The 23,477-nt window shown below is 33.7% G+C and overlaps 1 protein-coding gene across 6 annotated transcripts in view; it reads left to right on the top strand.

Moving 5' to 3' along the window:
• LOC106078265 (eukaryotic translation initiation factor 4 gamma 3-like) overlaps positions 1-23,477 on the top strand; it is a 57,455-nt gene that overhangs the window by 12,733 nt on the left and 21,245 nt on the right. For 3 of the 6 annotated variants that reach the window (XM_056008656.1, XM_056008657.1, XM_056008655.1), the window contains exons 8-10: positions 2,710-3,517; positions 17,326-17,420; positions 23,204-23,440. In XM_056008656.1, coding sequence (XP_055864631.1) covers positions 2,710-3,517; positions 17,326-17,420; positions 23,204-23,440 — 1,140 coding nt within the window. The remainder of the gene's footprint in view (positions 1-2,709; positions 3,518-17,325; positions 17,421-23,203; positions 23,441-23,477) is intronic. The other 3 variants (XM_056008660.1, XM_056008659.1, XM_056008658.1) reach the window with 1 other exon arrangement.

Here is a 23,477-nt window from a genome sequence, read left to right as displayed (position 1 = left end):
ACCACTCAACACACAACAAACACTATCGCTTGGTTGTCTTGTCATGACCGACTACACGTAGTCTAGACTAGCCTTACACTGACCAGCTTGTTCGAATCATTCAGACACACAATCTATTTACTTCTTGAAATAGGGAGAGGCTTAGATGAAAATGTTACTTTTTTTTTCTCGAGTTGGTTATCCTAATGCTTTTGGATCTATCTATACATGTTTATATATATAACTGTATCATAGCTCTGGACTAGGCCGTCACTAAGCCTAACAGCTACTTTAAGAATGAAGTGATACGATTGGTTAAATCAAGTTTCTCTTTCAGTATTGTTTAGGGAAGTGACGCATGAAATAACTTAAAACAAAATCTCACAGAACCCCATTTTTTTTGGGGGCGTGAAGAATTTTCTAATTTATTAAATAAAAAATTTTCTGAGCATTTAAATAAAAAACGATATAATGTTTACTATTACAACTTTTTACGCAGAATTTAAATAAGTCAATAACTAAAATTTGAAAAACTATCGGAGTTTCCCTTTAATCTGTGTCATTAGAATTAGAAGACCTAAATCTAGATTAGTAGACTCTTAATTATTCTAGAGTCTAGATCTAATTAATTCTAGAATTTAGATCTAGAATAAGAGTGATTAGAGTAGAACCCTGAATAATCAAGTAGATCTAGAAAAATCTAGATCTGGTAGTAACAAATAAAAATAGATACAAACAATAGGTCATTAGACTAATGATTAGTCATTATTATTAGTGATTAGATCTAGAATAAATTCTTAAATTCTAGAATATACTACACCTCGAATCTAGATCTAGAATAATTTTACTGTTATAGTAAGTAAAACTAGATCTATTTCTGTAATATAGATTTATAATGACTGTTAGACTCAAAATGTATGAATTTTTTTTCAACCATTAGATCTAGTTAGGGCAATGGAATTCATCATATAGAGTTAGAACTATTGATTGCAAACAAAAGACATAATTAAGATAGCCCTAGAGGTTTTCTTAGTTTTAATTATACTATTTACATCTAATGACTAATGTACTAGAAGCAAACTAAAAATTTTTTTCTGAAAACGTACTACTAACCCTGATAATATTATATAGAAGAGTAACCCCATGCCCAGAAACTGACTTTTATTATTAGATCTACCACTAGAGTTATTATTTCTATTTACATCGCTGCGATGCACAAATAAAACATGTTTTATAGATCTTTCTGATCTCTATAAATCAGAGTTCCTTTCATTGTGTCAGTTTTGATTCTTCTTGATTTCAAACAGATTAGGAATAATTGTTTATTAATTTATTGTTTGGTTCTAATTCATTGGACTTTATAGAATCTAGATTGTATTCTATGATGTCAGGCACCATGAATTTAGATAAATCTATATTAAGTAGATCTATTCTAGATTTGACCATATGTCTACTATCTATCTATTCATTCTAGGATCTCGATGTCTTACTACTCAAAAGCAGCAGTTTCTACCTTCTTATAAAGAGATTTATAGTGATTTCCTTTTCTTATCATTTATGGAATACAAAAAAGAAAGTGCGGATTTCGCTTCTTTGCAAAATTCTGTTCTTACTTTAGTATTTCACATTCAGGACAGTACAATTTTGGAGACTTAAAAAAATTTAATTGGGCCTTATGCACATTTAAAATCAATTAGCTATAGTATTAGTGAAGCTGCATCTAGAATCTAGATCTATAACAATTTTTTGTTAACCACCAAATTCTGGAAAGAGTTCTTTGAACATGAAAGTGATAAGGTCAGAAGTTTTATTTGCAGAAATGGTGGCTGAGCTTAATTTCCCTCTTTACAGTGTCAAAATTATGATAAAGGGAATTAAATTAATAAGACATGTCTATAGTATGACGTTTCTACAAGAAGTCATTGACTTAGTTATCTGATGATAGTGGATAAAGATTTGCTACAGTAGCTGAGCGGGCAACTACAAATGGTCTGATTATCTGCTGCATTGGTACTAATTGTTTTCTTGGGGTTTATAATGAGATGTTCATAAAGCTTTGCAATTTACATTTCACAACCACACAGTGAATTCTAGGAGGTTTAAAGACCCTCCAATATGTCTGTAGTTTTTGTTATGCTATGTTTATGATAAAAATAATTTTTATACCCCATACAGCAGCCTTTGTTTGTAAAAAAAACTTGTATAACCTGCATGAAATGTAGTAATCTTGTTTTAAAAATGGATATGGAAATAAATTTGCATATGTAATTTTAAAAAGGGTTAGCTTAAAGAATATCAAAAGTTTATTTGTAATAAACATATTTTTGACAATAAGTGATATCAATAGTGTTTTCAGTATTGAAATCTCGTGTTGCAGATGAATGGAATAACAGCAGAAAACCAATAGCAGTTTTTTTTATGGGAACTGATAAAAATATTTGGATCTTTATTTAATCATGGGCTTATGGCATGACAAAAATAACCTACACACGTCTTAGGATTTATTTCTCCACCATTTTTATTGTTATTTTGCTTATTTGTGATGACTTTTTTGTTCTTATTTTTTTAGAAAATGTTAAATTTGGTTTAAAATTCCAAATTTTATGTGCCCACTTGGATAAAGTAATGGTTATTTCTTTTTCATAATCCTGATATGTTTAATGCCACCTAAAAAGTATGTTTTTTCTGGATGTACTGTTAACTTTTTACAAAAATCTTTTTTTCCCTCAGATGACTCCTGCTGATCAAGAAATACGTAAAACTTTTACAAAACTAGTAGCAGATAGGTTAAACACACCTGATGAATCAAACAGTTCTTCTGCATCAGAAACACATTTGACTGTGCATGTTCCTAGTGCTATTACAGTAACTGCAACACAACCAAGTCAATTTCAGCAAGGTAACCAGCAAGTGCCACACTCGCAACCAGCTTTAAATTCTGGTCCAGTTTTACTTCCGCACACAAGACCTGCATTAATACACTCATCAGGATCTGCTACCCCTCCACAGGAAATTTCGTATGTTGTTGATACAACTATACCTCCCCCTAATATTCGCCCTCAAGCAACAGTGTACAATGCTCAGCAACAGCAGCCACATTTGGCCTCTCGTATTGTACAACCCCAACCCCACCAGGCACCCCAGCAGAGATCACAATTGTCTCATTCAAATCAAGTTCAGCAGCAGTCTGCTCCCACCATGCAAGCTGCTCATTTGCCCCAGTCCAATCAAATGCCTCAAGTTACACATACTTCATCTATTAATGATGTTACAAAACCTGTGCCTCTAAAGTCTAACACAGGTACTGAAAAGATTGAAACAGAAACATCAAGGGGGGACATTCCTGTTTTCCAAGCACAGACCATTAAAATTGCAACTCCTTCACCCCAAATTGAGATCCAATCATCTCCAGTTCCGGAGTCAGATTCTGAAAGTAAACCTGCAATTTATCCAGCTGAGCAGCCTGTTAAAGAAAAGGAAATTTCAACAGGTGAATGTGCTCAAACTAATGATGAACCTGTTTTAGAGGAATCATCAGGTAATGTCACTTTTATTTTGTATATTTTCAAATAAAATGCTTCTGCAGCTATCTTTCATAGGTTCATAGCTATGCTAGATGATTCTGGGAAACAAAATTCCATATTTTACAAACAATTAAAAAAAAACTCCTACTTTATGCTAAAAAAGAATCAGTTCTTATCTCTAATAAGATCTGATCTGATGTGAATCAGGTACTTATTGAATTGGATCTGCATTGAAATAAAAAATTGGCCAATATGGTGTTTGATCCCAAGTCTCTTGAGCTATTAGCAAGACAGTCCATCAACTTTGCTTCCAATTTTTTTACAACTTTTCCCTTCCATCCGCCTTCCACCCATGAAGATAGTGTAAGCTAATAATAGGTGTTGAAAAGAAAACAAAAAGAACAATAAATTGACTTTAGAAATGTTTACTTTTAATGTAACAAAAGCCTCGTAACTGAGGTTGGGACACATAGCTGTTACACAAAAGATTTAAGAAACTATCCCATTCTGTTATAGCGGTTCTTCATTGCAATTTTTTTGTATGGTTTTAGTAGCTTATTGTTAATCCATTATAGAGTAGAGGATGAATTTCAACTCGGCATGCATAATATCTAAGTTCGTTACCTTATTCTACCTTTGATACAAACATTTTTTTTTTGGTGACATGTTAAAGCTACCGTGTAATGCACAAAGTTTTGATGTGCTACAATCTTCTCAAGACACGATTACAATTTGCTGCACTTTTTTTTTATTCCAAGAAAAAGACAGGTAAATATATTTTTGTTATATTTTACCAATTTTTCTCCGCTAGTTACACTTTCTCTTTAAAAAAAAAAAACCACTAATAGTTAAATTGTAGTAAAGTATGTTATAACCAAATGGCTTACTCTATTTTTTTTTTTTTGACACTCCAGGTAAAACCACTTTCATTAAGACTACTTTTCTTCATTTTAGTTGAAGTTGTTGATGGACAAGAATTTAGCTTCTATTTTTACATGAGACAAAGATAACGAACATTGAAGATGGATAGCCCCATTGAAGCAATTGGTTTTTGGTATTCAGCTAACTGAAATTGCCCTGTGATTACTTATCTTATAAAATACAGATATGTCAAAAAAGATGATTACTTCCTAGTAAGGAAAGTGGAACAATAATTTGCGCCAGTATATGCTTACCTGCTCATGTTTCATTGATTCATTCAGCACAAGAATACCAAATGTGTTAACAAAGCTCCTTTACTGTCAAGTCAGAATTAGACTACAGATGAATTATGCACTTGGAATTATCACAATGATGACAAAAAGAGTATCAGTTGCAGATAGTAAAGCATTGTTACTGTTGCTTTCTGTGGTGCTTTTTATTTATTCTAGTCGTTGTCTACAGAAACTGAAAGTCCAGCAACCAAATATCATGTCTTAAAAAAAATGGTAGTGAAAAACTAGACTGATGAGATCACTACTTTAGTTGAAAGAAAAACTATTCTTGTTATCATTTGTTTTGATGTAAATTTGACTTATTTATTTGGTAACTGCATGAAAATCAAGGAGATAACGTATGTGTTCCTAGTGTCAAATGAACTAAATTTGGTTCCAAACAAAAAAGTTGCTATACATGTGAAAGCCTTAGCTAAATATCACTCTGAATGTTGAATGTTTACTGCATAGTTGCATTAATTTTGGATCTAGATTTATATTAAAAATGAAATGTAATTTAAAACAAATATATAATTTAAAGATGGTTTTTATACAAATACTAGTAAAGAGAGTTCTCAAAAATTTTTAGGAAGTCTGAAAATTTACTCAATTTAAATCTAAATAGTTGTGATTTTATTGATTTGTGCATTAAAATTGTGTTATCTTATTTAAATCTAGAATCTAGATGTAATTGCTGGATTACTTTGTTCTGTACATTTGCATTTAGAAATAGATCATTAATGATCATAGTCATAAATGTCTGTGTTTAGATAAAGATTAGTAATTCATATGTGAAAATAAAAGAAGTTAATTTGAATCATCTAAATATATATCTACTATTCTAAATTAAGATCTAATCTAAATCTACTAATTTAGATAAGAATCAAGAACTAGCTAGAATCTAGATTAGAATATAGTCTTATCTAGATGATCTGTTGATATATATATATCCTATACTCTTAAAGGAGCAATTTTAGCCCTAACGATTTTTGCTTTTAAGATTTTCTTTAAATTTCAACGTATATCTATATAAATGAGAAAAATAATCTCTACTCATTGGTCACAAGGGGAAAACTCTAGGTCGAACGTTATATTGCTTTGAAAATATTTCATTATCAAAAAATTAATTTTGGCTAGAATGTTTTATGAATGAAAATTGTCCATGACATCAAAGGGAAAAAACACTGCACTAGGCTTACAGCAGAATTAAGTGTAAGAAATGTGGGTATCACTTAACTTATAAGTAGACACTACGTGGTTACTTTCACTTGATGTTTTCCACATTCCTGGAAAGGAAAAAATATTGGAACTGCCATTCTGCAACAAAGATCTACGCATCTGCCCAAGGGATCACATTTTTATTGTAGCTCATATCAGAGTTAATGAAATTTTCTTTTGTATGAAACCATACCATACGCTCTACAGTACAGTTCTATTTTAGATGTAAGGTCATGCAGTTTAGATATTTACTGGTTTTTGACCTACACCACTGTGATTCTACTTCAACCCATCTTGCTCATTCATTTTCCTCACTATTGTTGGTACTCAAATCCAGTTTTGATACTAAGATGTCTCAACTTCAATACCTGTGACTACATTTTTTAAGACAATTTTATTTGTCCACCTCTCTGAGAAGCCTTTATAAATTCATGCTTTGAACAAATTAAAAACCTTAAAGGAAATTGATAAACATAAAAAAAAAGTACCTATACCCCTTTCAGACCTTACCATTTTGTGAGATCTTCTTCCTCGTTCTCATTTTTATGTTGAAGCGTTCAGATGACTAGACCACTATGTGAGATGAACTGCACAGTGGTTTCCAAATCAGGGAGCTCTCCATATGGTTTTCTTTCTAATGGGGTGTTTTGGGGCCCCAGGTCTCTTGGTAGAGAGTGCATTCCTGAAGTACATGGTCAGCATTCTCTGGTGACACTCCACATGGGCAGATTTCAATAGTTTCAATTTTTAGCTTTCGGTACATGTGTTGTCACATTCTGTAAAGATGTAGTTTATGAGGTTGTCCAAAGTCCAACTGGCTTTACTTTCCCCAACTAATGGAAGAAACCCTCTTAGAGTTGGGTGGACTTGGGGATGTGTGTCCTAAAAATCACAAGTTAAAATCCTAGACTTCACATAGATTTAAACCATAAACCTATGTATGAAGTTGAAAACATAACTAGTCTGCATTATGTTGTTACAATGATTATAGTAAGTAATGGAGAGCACATACTTTTGTTCTTAACACACCAGTACTAATTGGAGGGAAATATAAATTAGTAAACACAAAAACTGGTGTCTTTATAAATGTATGCAAGTACAAGAGTACAATGTCATGTCTTAAAAATGTTTTTAGTAACCTACTGCTAAATAATGTGAATTTAATTTTAACCTTACAAATAAATATTTGCACATTCAAACAACAGAAAATCTTTAATAACAGTAGTGGAATGTTATAGTAGAACATTTTTATCAGGGGGGAAAAACTGGTGTAGATGAAAAAAAAAATACTATACTAGCGGTATTAGCCTGGAAAGAAAGATATATTAGTTTGAATGGATTTAAAAATGAAAACTTGATGTTGGACTAAAGACTCGTTATACTAGAAACAGAATTAGAGGCAAAGAAGACATGAGAAGTGAAAATAGTTACAATATTTTGGACTTACTGAGATTTTGAAAATGTTTACTGATATATTGAGAATGATCATTCAGGTGTTTGTTCTTTTATTGGATGGCTTGGTTTACAGAAAGTCACTTCTGATTGTGATACTAACATTGCATAGAAGAAATGTTTTCAAAAACGCTTTTTGAAATAATTTGAGAGATTTACTGATCAGTTTTATTTGTCATCACCCTGAACTAATGTAATGTCGGAACGCCATGCTTTGTGAAGTTCTCGTTAATCAAGTCACTTGGGAGAAATTGGACAGAACAAAAAGGCGGGTAGATTCTAGGAGGTATATTTACAACGTCTTCTTCAAAGAACGTTTCAGTGTTGTTACGTACACGAAAACAATATACCGGTACACAAGATCAATGAAAGAATTGGCGTGACTTATTTCTTTGATAACACATAGGTGATGAATGTCATTTGTACTTCCTCAAATATTGATTTATAAATACAAGGCATGAACGCACACAGTTGGAGAACTATAAACTAAAACTGTTTTGGAAAACGAAATGTTGTTTTTCCACAGGGATTATAAGATTACTAATTTTTTTCAATATTTACTTGCTACTTTTACTGTTTCAATGTCTAAAAAAAAAACTATCGGGTGTTAAACAGCTTTGACTTAGTTTATATTTGTTAGAACCTCTACCTATACGCAACATAGCCATAGCTTAGGGTCAGCTCCCAAACAATCGTTCCAGAGATAGTTGCATTTTGAAGGAACAAGAGAAGATAAAATTACCTTGTGTTGATTACAACGAGGAGGTGGGGATATTTCAAATAGCCTAGGGTGAAGTCTAAATGCAGGCCTGGTTAGAGACGAGAGTATGGATCTTCTGTCAATGTGTTGGAAAAAGTGTATGCGTTCAAATAAATTGGCCGTCAGGTCACATGTACCCTGAATGCTCACCTGTATATAATATACATTTAGAGCTAGCCTTTATTTCATCTTTATCAACGTGTAATAATTTTATCACACTTGTATTTAGCCAGAGAAGTTAGCTTTTACGCACTTCATTTTGAAGGTTACATATTTGACCTTTTTATTCCACTTAATGTCTATCGTGAATGTTTATTACAGTTTTAAGTCTTTTCTTTGTAACAGAAACGGAAAATAATTGGTGCTAAAACTTTAATTACTTGAATCTTGTTTGTCGCTTGGCTTTCAAAAAGAAAGATATTTATGTCGTTTTTCATTCGTTGGTGCTGACTGTTCAAAGTTCTATTTCAATGTGTGCAAATCAATGCTAGCAAATGTGTGTGTGTGCGACTAGTTCATGCCCCAGCTCGCGAAATAGTTTCATTTGGAACTACGTCTTTCTGATCCACATGGCCTAGTTTTGGCTATATGGGTCAAGTTTAGCCTAATGACAACGAATAGTACCCTCTTGTTAAAAGGTCGCTTGACCTTTGGTGTGTCGCAGTAGATGAAGCTTACCTTGATCGCAGCACAGTTCTTTGTCTTCACGTGCTGCCACATGTGTTGTGTGTGCTCACTGCTGTAGAAATATTTGGCAGCCCCTGTCGGCTGGGGAGAGAGTGAATCATGTTCAACATGCATGGCTCTTACGTGGTTCTTCTGCCTTCTTGCTATGTACCACCTGATGGTGGGCTGTCCCAGTAAGCAAGCAGCTTTTTAGTGGTGTGTGCACGTTCTCTCGTGGACTATGTCTTGTTCTAGTCGCCTTCTCATGGAGTAACGCTTTTAAAAGTGCATATGATTTAGAACTTTCTCTTCACATTTTCCATGGTTTTGGTCTAAACTATTTGATCATTTTGTCATCGTTAGAAAAGCATTTCCTTCCATTGAATAGAATGAGTCGGAAAGGTAATAAATGATCTATGTGTTATTTGGATAGGGAGACATGGCGTGGAAAAGAAATGTAACTATAAAACGTTTAGTATCGGTAGATCTAATTCTAATGAAAGTAATAGTCTCCGATAATTGATATATTGTTTTGGTTATTACTAGAGAAGTGATGTTTATTTGATTAGCCCGATCTACATTCTAGTGTAGTCCAATAATCGTAACTGAAACTTTTAAACTAGCTAGGTCTAGACTCTAGATGTAGCCTAATCTACTGCTAGACCTAGATCTAGTAGAAATACAATTACATTTGTGATGACTTGTAGATCTTAATCTTAATACAACGCAGGAAGTGATGTTTGAATTAGCTAGATCTAGTAATCGTATATAGTTATATAGTAAACTTTTAATGCAAAGTGTTTTAACTTTGAACTGCCGTTAAGAACAATTGATTAGATATATAGAATCTACATCTAAAAATAAGATTAGGCTAAACTTGTGAATGACATTGTGTCCTAGAAGGTAAAATAACCATGCTAGATCAAGTTGCTATTTGATTTGAAAGTATTTGACTAAAGGATTAGGGCGTTGTAAGTGTACATGTCTTTGTATCCTATTTTAATTATAATTTGACTTTAAGGACACTCAAACGAAAGAAAAAAGTGTTAGGGGGAGGGTTACACATAGGATATTTTACGGTACCGGTATGCACGTCGACTAATCTACATCGCATCCCACTTCACTGCCTGAGTGTGCTGTGGTCTACGCTATTTTTAGAACACGCCTTACCTAGCCTAGTACTTCATTTATAATGGGGTCATTACTGGCCTAACCCAGCCGTGTCTTCTAGTGTGATGAAAACTGGGCTACAATGCCGGCTTTTCGTGTTTGTACAGAGTCAGTTGAACCATATGGTACAATCTATTGTGGTGTTTCGTTTTTTTTTTTTTAAATCTAGATCTACACTTTTAATTTCTTACATTGTTTACGTAGCTTTGTAGTGTTAATGTCTAACAAATGCGTATCATCTTGAAATGTGGTGTGTCAGCAGTATTAGAAATGGACTTTTATTTTTAAATGAACTAAATCTAAATCATATAAGGTTAAAATCGTTAAAAGGATAAATACCTTTGATGAATTTACATCTAGTACATTTTGTATTGGAGCACTGATATCTTAAAATCACTTAGCCGACTTAGGCATAATCTTACAGCCTCATGTTATGAGTAACATGACATTGTCATAGGTCTTAGTTCTAGACTTTATAGTACTTTATACAAGTGCACAAGGAGTAAACACTTAGTCTTAGTCCAATGCTAAGTCTTGTAGGCTTGTTTGCACTGAATTTTAACTACACACAGTTTTTGTAGCCTAGTTTGTTGAGGTTAAAATCATTGTATCTGTTCAATTTCTTAGTCTGACAGAAGACTTGTTTTCTTTCAAATGGAATGGTTAGATCTATACCGGTATTGTGATAGTAGAAATCCACATTAGGATTTTATTTACTATTTCTGGTTACAGAAATTAATCAATAAATAAATCACTACAATCCCCCTTTTTTAAAAATCTGAACTCTTATGTTTTTATTATACTTTTATAGGTATAAGGTAGCTAGGGTAGGATCTACTTAGTTTTTTTTTTGTGGGTGGTAATATTTTCAGTCATAAACTAGCCACTAAATTTGTTTTAAAATAATATAGCTGTGAAAATAGTATCATCTCAAAATCTTTGACTAAATATATTCCTTTTTATGACCTTTAGTAGTATTATTTAAATAACCATTACATTTAAATGACATTTTAAATAATCTGATTCAGATTCTTTATTAAGTCAGTAAATCATTTAATCATACATGATGGGCAGCACCTGTTTTTTTTTTTTTAAATACATATCTTTACACATTTCAGACACCATTGCTATTAAGAATGTATTATTGCTGTTATTTAACTAACAAAGGTGTCTCAAGAAGCCACCAGGCAAAAAAAAGTTTGATGGCAGTTTGTGTCCATCTTTTGTACCAACACATAATTCAATTCTCTTTAACTTACCTTCCTCTCCACCATCTGATAAAGTCAATTACATATTTTCATAATTCATTCCCCTGGCTTTGACCCCAAGAGTCTCTAACCCTGGACATGTTTAATCCTTGCTTTCGTTTTTCAATAAATATCTTTTCCTACTACGTGTAATAGATGACTTTTTCAACACATGGTTCTCCACTACTTTTCACTACTTTTTAAATAGCTGGCAAAACCAGTGTATAACAAGTAGATAAAGCATTAACAGTTTTTCCTAGTGCTGTTCTAGACATCTCATAAGTGCTCATTAACAAGAGTTTTATTTGAAGCTCTGTTCAGAATACTTGCACTGAATGTTCATCTAAAAAAGTTCATGTCATGGTTTTAGATATGGTATTGTTGCAATTCACCTTTCTCAATTACACCACTCAATATTTATTTGCATCTTTGGAAATCATAAGCATTCCCATTTCATGTCTTATCAGCTTTTTTTTTTTTTTTTTTTAATTGTTTGATACTTCAATAAGAAATTCAAAATTATCTTGATACAATGCAACCTTAGTGTGATAGTTTGACAAATGCTTTCCGATGATACTATTATTATTTTGTCAAGTTAATTGTAAAGCAAATGTTTCTATGGCAAATAGTCAACCAGAATATCAAGTAGCCGACACAATGACCAACCACCTTTTCTTCCTCAATGTTTTTCATGTACATCACAGTTCAGAAGTTCAAAATCCCAGAATTTGAACATAGGGCTTCTTAGTTCAGAAAAAAGTCTTGAACAGCTCAGCCACCACTACCCTGAATAGGATAGCTTTTGTCCATCTAGAACTCCAAAATTTTTAGTATTTCCTCAATAAGGAGTAGCACTTGGGAGCGAAAGAGTACTTTACAACTAACTTCTACACAGAAAAATATGAATATAGAAATAGAATCATATTTTAATAGATCTATAAAGTATCAGAAGAAATGTCTTCTTTGTAGGATGCTATTTTTTAAAATAGGCTATGAGATGATGGTGTCATTTTGATTAACTCTAAAGATTTTGGGCAAGAAGAAATGTGTTCCATTGTAAATGACACACTGCTTGTTTAAAATTAGAGAAACAAAGTTATAGGTACTTAGATAAACCTGACCTTGATCCATTTTTGTTAATGGCTTAAATGTTTGTTGGCACAGAAGACTTTTTTTTTTTTTTTTAGATGGGTTGTCATTTACATTAAAGTTAAGGCCAATTGAACTAACTTAAGAACTAAATTTAATTTTTATAAATAGAAGATATCAGAGATAATTTTGTTTTTGTAGCCTATCTGCTAAATTTTTATGTTTAAAAAAAAAATTGTTCCTATCTGTAATAAGAAATAAAGGAACACTGAAGAGTAACCTAAAACAAGGCTTTATTAAACTAGAACGACACATGAACTGACGAAAGAGACTTGGACAGTAACACACTAAATCAATGTTGTGAACACATTCTCACGACGTTACACAAACATAAACAAATAGTAACTATTTCACCACATTCACCCCGCCTAGAATTAAAATAGCAAGTATAGTAATATAGTAGGCCAATAGCATAAATAAAAAGAGAATGCCAGTGCATGTAATACAATAGATCAATAAACAGTGTCGAAATATTAATTTCTCTTGTAAACATTAATAAATGGTGATACAAAGAAACCTAAAAACCAGTATCTGTTGTATGACTTATAAACAATTACTAGTTTCTGTTTTAAATATTAACAAATAGTGTAGTAAGTAGACATGTACGTAAGTAAGTGAAAAGTAAACTCTAGTATCAGTAGCCAGAGATAAACAATGCCAGTTTATGTAGAACATAGGTAGTGCAATAAAGAAACAACTCTAGACTCTATAGTTCGGTCTGGTTCTTCTCTCTAAGTTGTAACGGGGTTGACTATCCTGTTCTACAGTTTGGGAGTCACTAGTGAGTTCCTGAGCGTCAAGTGGGGTATTTTCAAGAGGAAGCGCTCGGAGGTCCTCAGAGCCTACCAGGGGTTCTTTCCTTTCTTGTATCACCGTAGGGGTGTTGGCTGGTACTTCCGTGTTTGGAGTTTCTGGAGGATATTCATTATCCTCACTCTGAGGGAAGAACGAAGGTTCACTTGTTGTTGTGGATGGGGAGGGGGTGGGAGCCAAGCGTCTTAGAGAGACCGTCTCCTCTTTACCGCCTGGCAACCGTACGACGGCATATTGGGGGTTACACATCAGCAATTCGACTTCCTCCGAGAGAGGATCATACTTTGAAGATCGGTTCTCTCTTCTCAGCAACACTCGACCTGGGCTAGATAGCCAAGTGGGGATAGATATCCCGAAGGAGGATTTCCGGTTGAACCGGAAAACTCTCTCATGTGGAGTTTCGTTTGTTGCCGTAGATAGTAATGATCTAATCGAGTATAGGGCCTGGTTCAAGACAAGCTCCCATCTTGAGATCGGGAGATCGAGGTCTTTCAGTGCTAAAGTAACAGCGTTCCATAGAGTTTTGTTTAGTCGTTCAATTTGTCCGTTGCCTGAAGGATTAAAAGCTGTTGTTCTACTTGTAGCTATTCCCCTCTCGTGCAGAAAGGATTGCACCTCCCTCGACATAAAGGACGTACCTCTGTCAGAATGGACGTACTCTGGCATCCCAACTAAGGAAAACAGCTGATTTAAACACTTTATGACAGTAGATGAGGACATATCGGGACATGGGTAGGCAAATGGGAAGCGCGAGTACTCATCCACCATTGTTAATAAGTATTTGTTGTGAGTAGCAGATGGGAGTGGCCCCTTAAAATCAATGCTTACTCTCTGAAATGGTTGGGTAGCCTTGATGAGGGTGCCTGAAAACTGTTTGAAGAATCTAGGCTTCAGTTCAGCGCAAGTTTTACATTGGTTTACCACTTTGCGGACGTCCTCGCAGGAAAAAGGTAAGTTCTTAGTCCGAACGAAATGGAGGAGTCTCGTGACCCCTGGGTGACAGAGGTTGTTGTGTAACAGTCTGAGGTCTTCTCCAGTCATTGCTGACGCAAAGTGGTTCCTTGAAAAGGTATCCGCCGCAGCGTTTTGTTTCCCGGGTCGATATACAACGTCATATTGGAAACAACTAAGCTCCAGTCGCCATCTTTGAATCTTTTCGTTTTTGATCTTGCCCTTGGTCTGCTGGTCAAACATAAAAGACACTGAGCGTTGATCTGTAACCAATGTGAAGGGTCTACTGATAAGGTAATGTTGCCATTTTCTCAGGGCTTCTACGATAGCGTATGCTTCCTTTTCCACTGCTGAGTGTCTGCATTCACTATTAGTGAGTGTTCTTGAAAAGAAGGCGACAGGACGGCCGTCTTGATTAAGAGTGGCGGCAATCGCGATGTCAGAGGCATCTGTTTCGACTGTTAGCGGTCGATTGTAGTCTATCGTCGACACAGCAGCGTTTTCAAGTTCGTGTTTTAGCTGTTTAAAAGCTTGTTGTACTTGTTCAGGGGGAGGAAAGGCTTTGTTGTTCACCAATAAATGGATCTTGTTGGAGAAATTTGGGATCCATTGAGAATAATAGGATAGTAGTCCAATCACCCGCTTTTGTGATTTCATGTCTTGTGGTGGAGGTAGGTTTCTCAATGCTTGAAATCTTTCGGGGTCTGGTCTTAATTGCCCTTGTGAGATTTCGTAGCCTAGGAGGCATACTTTATTAGTCGCAATAGCACTTTTATCATTGTTGAAGGTGATACCGTACCTTTTAGCGGCATTGAGAAATCTCTGTAGATTCTGGTCGTGGCTAATGGAGTCAAGTCCGCAGATGGTAACGTTATCCACGTAAGCGAACGTGTCCTGTAGCCCTGCCTCCTCAATTATTGTGTTGATCGTCCTTTGAAATGCGGCGACTCTGTTTGTCACTCCAAAAGGAATGCGGCAAAACTGATAAAGCTTTCCGCCAGCCTCGAACGCCGTGTACTGCTTTTCATCATCCCTGATAGGTATCTGGTGGTAAGCGCTTTTGAGGTCAAATGTACTGTACATTGAGTATTTAGATATTTCCTGCACCAGTTCATCAACTTTTGGCACGGGATACGCGTCGAGGTAAGTGAATCGATTGATGGTTTGGCTATAGTCGATAACCATTCTCTTTTTGTGCCTTTCATTCGTTGTTACAATTATCTGGGCTCGCCACGGGGACGTGGAAGGCTCAATAATTTTGTCAGATAGAAGTCTCTTGATTTCAGTTTGAATGAATTTGGAGTCAGGCATAGAATATTTTCTAGATTTAGTGGCTATGGGATGGCAGTTAGGAGCCAGATTAGTGAAGAGGCGAGGGGCTTCAACTCGTGCAGCTTTCAGCGTACAGACCTGGAGAGTGCTTCGTTTTCCTTCAAATGGGATCATCAGTTTTTCGTTCTGGCCGATGAAATCTAGCCCTAAGATTACATCAGATACTAGTCCATCTAGTAGTGAGAGCTTAACACTTTCATATTGTTCATCTTTGTACTTTATTTTAGCGAAAATATGGCCGTGAGTAGTGCGAGAAAGATGTGTAGAGGCCATGTAGATTCTGTTTCTGGACGTTTCTAATTTCCATTTGTACCTTTTAGCAATTGAAGAAGATATATAGCTTTCACTGCTCCCCGTATCTACGAGAGCCTTCAATGGTACTCCATTGACGAGTATTGAAATAGTAGATTTAGTAAGACCGGACGCTGGTGTCGATGCCCAGGAAGATCCAACGGTTGTAGTCCGAGACGTCTCATCATCTGCTTTCACTATGGCTGAGGTGATAGATTTGAGTGTCTGTCTGGTCGATCTACAGACTTTCTGGAAATGGCCCCTCTTACCGCACAGGTTGCATGTAGCGTCACGGGCCGGACATCTAAAGCGTTGATGTGGGCTGTTTCCACAAAAGAAACATCTTTTACTAGTCGCCGCACTCACCTCGTGTTCTACTTTTGTCGTTGGAGAAAGGCTCTCCTCGTCGGCGCTAGCTCCACAGGGAGTTTCAGAGTGGATGTTATACGCCATGGCATGGTTATGGGCATATTCAAGTTGTCTTGCCTCTTCATAGGCGCACTGTAGAGTTAGAGTAGATTTCTCTAAGAGTCGCAGCCTTATGCTGTTTGAAGCCAGTCCAGTAATGAAGGCGTCTCTTACGAAGATATCTCTGTGTTCTTCAGCGGTGACAGCTTTGAAGTCACAGTCTTTGGCCATACTTTTAAGCTTAAGTAGGAAGGAGTCAACGGTTTGTCCGTTCTCTTGTCGACAAAGAGTTATGTGCCGTGCAAAAATTTCGCTTTTAGGCTTCACGTAGACATTTTGTAGAACTTTGATTGATTCATCGAACGTGGTACACTCACTTATGTACTGAAATGCGCTCGAAGAAACGTAGTTTTCCAGTAATTTCTTTTTGTCAATCTCGCAGTGAGAGACTGAGGAGATGAAATTCTCAAATGTTAGCCAGTGCAGCCACTTCTCGGCAGCCGATGGCGAGCTAGGCTCTATGTCCAGCTCTTTTGGCCTAAATAGACGTTCCATTTGTATTACTACTTTTACTTACAGACTGAGAATAGTGTTGAACGAAAATCCAAAAAAGATACGTGAGGCACATAGATCCACGTAATTGAAAATTTCTAGTTTAATAAATTGTAATAAGAAATAAAGGAACACTGAAGAGTAACCTAAAACAAGGCTTTATTAAACTAGAACGACACATGAACTGACGAAAGAGACTTGGACAGTAACACACTAAATCAATGTTGTGAACACATTCTCACGACGTTACACAAACATAAACAAATAGTAACTATTTCACCACACTATCAAAGATATATCAATGCTGTTTGATCATATTAAGAAATGTGCATATTTCAAATTTTGTTAAATTTTGTTGGGGCAATTAAAAAAGTTATGATCTTATTTCTTCTACTTAATTTGTCATGTTAATCTATTTCTGTATGCAAGTTTGAACTTAATAGCTTGATGCTTAAATGGAAATGCACTGTATTGAGTGCTTTTTCTGTTAGTTAGGTTGCTAAATGATTATTTTAAATATTTTGCATATCATCCAAAATTGTGTTATATTAAATCTACACAAACTTGTAATTTGTAGATTTGTACAGTAAGAGATAGTTGTTTTTTTTTCTCTCCACTAGTTTCCAAAGATGGTAAAAAAAATTCTAACAATAAAAAGAAAAAAGATATCAACAGAAAAGAAATAGCTGGTACAGATATGGATGCCTTCATTGATGTAAGTAAATATGCATGTTAAAAGTGTGTATGATAATCTGCTTTCTAAAAACATTTTCAATTTTTTTCCAACATCTCTTTAATTTTTCTGGTATCATTTCTTTTTGCACTACTCTCCATACTAGTATAATTCTTAAAAAAGTGAGCCATATAGGTGGATTTTTAGTTTGTTAGCAGAAAATGTTATATTTGGTATACAATTAAAAGAGAATGCACACCCTTTTTAGATAATTTAAATTGATGCTTATAAAACCAAAATAAAAGTTTATATTGAATAATGGAACTTAAAAATTAAAGCTTCATGACTGTGGATTTTATTAGCCAAATTGAATAAAAAGTCATTTTTATGATAATTATTTATATTTTCACAAAATTTAATATATATATATATATATATATATTGTTTGTCATGAGGTCAGTATCCCTTGTCACATCCCCTATAAAAATTAATATAGAAATTAGAAAAATAGAGCCTTTTTTAGACCCCCACTCTTTAAAAACATTGTTTTTTTTTTGTAAAGAACACTATGAAGATGAAAGATATTTTTTCCCAATGGGAAACTACTAGATTTATTTATAAGCAATTAAAAGTATCTAGTAAGGAAAGACAATAAAACAACTGACTTTTTAAGCATCGACGAGGAGAACAAGTAATCTACTATGTATTCACCCGTCACTAACTAGCAGGGCTAAACTCAACTGTTGTGGGGCCCTATGCGAAACTGATTTCGCTGGGCCTAGTTTGTGTAAGGATACGAATAATGATAATTTAAGAGTTTGTATTAGATATTAAATTCGTCTTTGCATTTTATTCATTCTTTACTACGTACAGAACTACTTTACGAGCCTTGCTTGTAGCAAAATTCTGTTTTCTACATAGATCACACTCAATAGTAAGAATTACCAAATGCTTCAATCTATCTTCGAGAATTGTTGACTTCAAGTAATTTAATAGATTGAAGCGTGAGAAGCTTCTTTCACCAGATTCCACAATTACGGGTATTGCATAATGTAGTTTTTTTTTCAGCGCGTTTGATTAGCATTTTCCATATTGAATGATACCCCAAAAAAGACCTTTTTTTCTATATATTTCATGAGTTTCAAAAGGTTTTAAAAATTTCTGGAGATTTCCAGTCCTTTTTCGTATGTTTTGCAATTTCATGAGATTTCCACGAGCTGGTAAATCAGGAGGCCGCGGGTAATCTATTATAAGTTATAAAATGGTTTAATTTAATAATTTACACCTAGAATTAGCGGGGGCCCCATGAAAGTGCAGGGCCCACTGCGGTCGCATAGGTTGCAAGGAGTGGCCTAAGGCCGGCCCTGCAAAATAGCGCCGTATGCTACGCTGTGGGTCGACTTGTTAGAATATTAAGCTTCAAAAATACCCTTTTTCCCACGAGCAGACATGCCTACAGTCACGCATTATGCGGAACCGTCCCGCAAAAGCATCAAAAAAGCTCTCATGTTCCGCCGTTCCGCATTCACGATTTTTTGTTCCGCCAAGTCTGAATTCCGACACAAAAAAAAAATAGCAGATTTTTCATTATTTATTAATAATGCGAAATGAAAATACTGAATGCAAAATAAAATATATCTAGGTCTGTGTTTATTGTTTACATTTCATCTCCTCCCGGACCCGGTGTGTCCTAAATGTACGAAGATATGGTTGAACTAGATCTAGATCTAGTACTCTGTCTAGATACTAGATCTATTCTTAGAATCTAGAATCTAGTAAGTGCTAATAAGCCTAATTTTCCATTCAAATCCCTTTCTTTTCCCGACAAAGGTGCTATTCTTAATTCTAACACTAACGTGACTAACTCAACTGACAACTGGTTTCTAAGACTAAGTTCTTATGCGACTTAGGTCGTCTTAGCCTTATTTAAGTTTAGGTTTCTAAGTAAGTAATCTAAGAAAAGGATTTTTTTTCAAATAGGTTATTAGAGATCTAGATCTAGACCTTAATGTAATTAATTAACTTAGACACAGTAAGGCTAAGGCCTAGATCTAAATAAGGCTATAGTGACACGATAGTATATCTACTTATCATGACATAGTCTAAATTAGTATCTAGAGAGTCTAGATCTAGCACTAGATTACTAGAAACTAGATTTAACTATTTTAACTAGAGTCTAGATGATAATAGATCTAAATCTAGATCTATCTTACTTAGTATCTAGGGAAATAGAATTAGAAGGTGATAGATCTCTAGATTTCTATGTATCATTATCATATGTAATAAATTTAGTTCTCAATAAGTCCATAGATCTAGACATAAATATTTAGATCTATACTTAATATAGTGTCTAATTATTATAATCTGTGTTCTTAGACTTAAAGGACTTATTAGATGTAGGTCTAGTCCTAGACTAGTACTACTAGTAGACAGACTCTTAAATTATTTTAGATCTAGCACTAGAGACAACTTCTAGAGTGACTAGAGTAGAGCCCTAGAAAAGGATAGATAATCAAGTAGATCTAGAATAATCACATAGGAGTTAGAACTATTGATTTCAAACAAAGGACATAATTATGAATTAAAGGTTTTCTTACTTTTAATTATACTATTTACATCTAATGTATAAGAAGCAAACTAGTATTGTTATTAAAGTAATATAATTGAAGTTTTATTTATTGCGTACAGTATGGCTGACAAACATAAATGCGTTTATGTTCCACATTGGGGCCCAAAATTCCACATTTTCAACCTGAGTGTTCCACATTCTGGGTCTTGGGTAGGCATGTCTGCACAAGGGGACTATAGGCCTGTTTGTTTGAAAAATTATTTAGATATAAAAATCTTTCAGATGTTATTAAAAATAGAATCGGCAATCACAAAATGATTTGTAATCACGCTTGCAACGAGACAAAAGAAGTCTTCTGTTAAAGTTTAAAGCAAGTATATTGAATATGGGATTTTAGAAACGTTCTACAATAGTTTAGGACAAAAACGGGAAAACGTTTCTAACTGCAGATGTAGCTAATGGGTTAAATCCACTGGTGTATATAAAATATAAATACTTGATCTTGAAAGCATAACATGGTAGGTAAAATAGTAATAATAATAGTACCAATAATTAAATTTCTCTTGTAAATTTCAGCTTAAACATGCATACTAATTTAATTTCAGTGTAACTTTTACAAAACACCAGCCCTTCAGCCTAACTTATTAAAGTCAGCCTTATTTGGGGCACACATCATAGCCTACAGTTTCATTATACATTGTGGGTAGAATTATTTTGGTCTGCTGGCCATAGGTTGGGCATTGCTGTGTTAAAGGCTTATTACTAAGTAGAATAAACAAAAATCCCAGACCTAATTATAAATCTTTTTATTTGGGATTGTGTTGAGCCTTGGTTTTAATTATGGATTTAAGTTTTTAAACACAATTAATGATATGATTTTTACAGATAGATAAAAACAATATGGAAAAGCTTGTTTTGTAGCAAGAAGTACAATATCTTATGCAAACACCTTAATGATTTGCTCACACATAACAGTTGTATGGTCTGAGTGTACTGACTGGCGCTTGCCTCGTGTTATTCTAAATTTTTAAAAAGTTATTATTACATTGATGTAATAACATTTTAAAGCCTTATTTTTTAAATGTATCTGTGACTTTTTAAGAATGACATTGCTAAACTCTTTATTTGTTGTTGTTTGTTCATTGTTTCTTTCGTCTATTGCTGTTAAAAAAAATTCTATTAAATATTAAACTGCTATTTAGAAAGCTGAACTTGTTGTTCAAAATGTTTCTCCTGGTGGAGCTGTAAGGAATCCATGGAATCTTAAAACTCAAGTTAAATTTGTTGTAAGTCCTTGGAATGCACAGTATGTCTCAAGAGAAAAGTATCAAGATTTTCAAAATCCTTTCAAACAAAAATATTCATCTAATACTTGTATCAGTACAAACATCTGGAAAGATCTGAGGAAATATGCTGTAGTGGTTAATTCAAAGGAGTGCTTGACAGAATCAAGTCAGGTTCATAGTATATCTAGCATTGCCATTACAGACAGTATTAATATGCCATCGTCTCTTATTGTTCAGTCGGATTCAAATTATTTGCTAAAGCATGAAACAAAACAGTCAATAGTAGACATAGCATTAAATACTGAAAAGCTTCCAAAGGAAAGTCTCAGTGTTAATGTATGTACAGAAGCAGTTTGTACATCACAATCCACTTGCAATGTAAATCTCTATCAAGCTTCTGTTCAGGTATAATTTATTTTGGCATGCCAAGTTCCATAAATTTAGCTACTAACTATTTTAATGATCTAAAGAGTTTCAGAAATGTAAAAAAAAATGTTATAACTTGTATTTCAGACTAAATATAACATTTATCAATTATAAAATATTTCATTCTCTTCAATGCAGCATTTGATACTTACAATGCACAGTCCTAATTCCAATTTTTTAATAATTCAAACTCAATTTGGATTTCACTCCAGCTCATTTTTTTTTTAAAGAATTTTTTATAATCTTTTAAGTCAGAAAGAAGAGGTAAATGAGTACTGTTCAAGTTAGATTTAAAGGTTGTCAAGTTAACCACTACAAATATTTCTAATCAAAACTAGTAAACATAGAATATTTATTTGCTTCTTTGTTTTAACCATAAAAAAAAAAATTAAATTCTGAAATACCTTCAGAAATGAATATTTTTTCCAGCTTAACAGGATAATAGAAAGTTTGAACTCAGGACCTTAGTCTGAAGTCATACCACACAACTAGACATTCACCCTTTATTAATTTATTAGATGATGAGACTTAATTTGTATTAACTTCTTAAAACAATTATTATTAAAAATTGATTTTTATCTAGCTTTTAAAATATGTTTTTGTTCTTAATAGGGTTGCACTGGATAGTAGCTCCAGCTGAATAACTGACCATTTTTCTTTATCCTGCATCTGTATAAGTTCTAGACTTGGGCGGAACTCCATTATCTTTGTCAATATTCATCTCTAGACTAGTTCTTAGTAGTGCACATTTCGCAGAATGAGATGTTTGTGTGCATCACAATTGCAAATCAGAGTTACAACTAAATCATATTTTACTATCCGGCCATATCCGGCTCTGGATGGATATATATATATATATTATATACATGTATATATATATATTCATCCAGAGCCGGATATGGCCGGATATTATATATATATATATATATTGCAAATCAGAGTTACAACTAAATCATATTTTACTATCCGGCCATAAAATATAAAATATATTTAAAAAAAACTATCTTGTGCAACCCAGTTCTTAATCACTGCTTTGAAAGTTTATTAGTAATTTTTTTATCAATTGATAAATTATTTTATTCAGTATGTTAATTGTAATTAGATTTAATTTTAATAAAGTACCTAACCATAACGTTAAATTATGTAAATGTCAATATTAAAATATAAAAACAAAATATGAACCCCTTTCAAGCATTCAAGTTTTGTAAAAAAAATGAATTAAAATACATGTATATAACTGTTTGTGCCTGTTATAAACAATTTAGATATCTTTTTTTTTTTTTTTTTTTTAGTTTTCATGGCATAATAATAATTGAATTTATTTTTCAGGCAATAAATGCCTAAACTTGTAATATTTTAACATTGAAATGTAACTTTATTACTTTGTGTCATTTTTTTTTAAATTTCTTTGAGTCCTTCCAAAATATCTTGTATGATGTCAGCCATGTGAAATAATTTTTGTAAAGACTCCTCTTCCAAGCAAATTTCATGTTGTGCTTGGTTAATTTATTTTAAAGTTTTAAATTATTTTTTTTTTTTCAAAGTCAAGCTTACAAGTGGCTGAAACAGTTAATTTAAGCAGTGAATTTCAAGAAAAAGTTGGAAAATGTGAAACTAAAATTCAAAGCCTTCCTATCTCAGAAATATCTAAAAATATCAATGTAGGAATTCGGCACATTGATTCTTCTATTTGTAATATCGAAGGCTCAAAACATAATCCAGAAATCAACAACAATTTCAGTAAAGATAACATTGAAAAACAGACAGATGTGCTTTTGCAGGTATAAACCAGAACACACCATGAGAAGTTTAAAACAT

This window comes from Biomphalaria glabrata, chromosome 13, assembly GCF_947242115.1.
Source record: "Biomphalaria glabrata chromosome 13, xgBioGlab47.1, whole genome shotgun sequence".
Classification (NCBI taxonomy): domain Eukaryota; kingdom Metazoa; phylum Mollusca; class Gastropoda; family Planorbidae; genus Biomphalaria; species Biomphalaria glabrata.
This window is presented reverse-complemented; position numbering and strand designations above follow the sequence as displayed.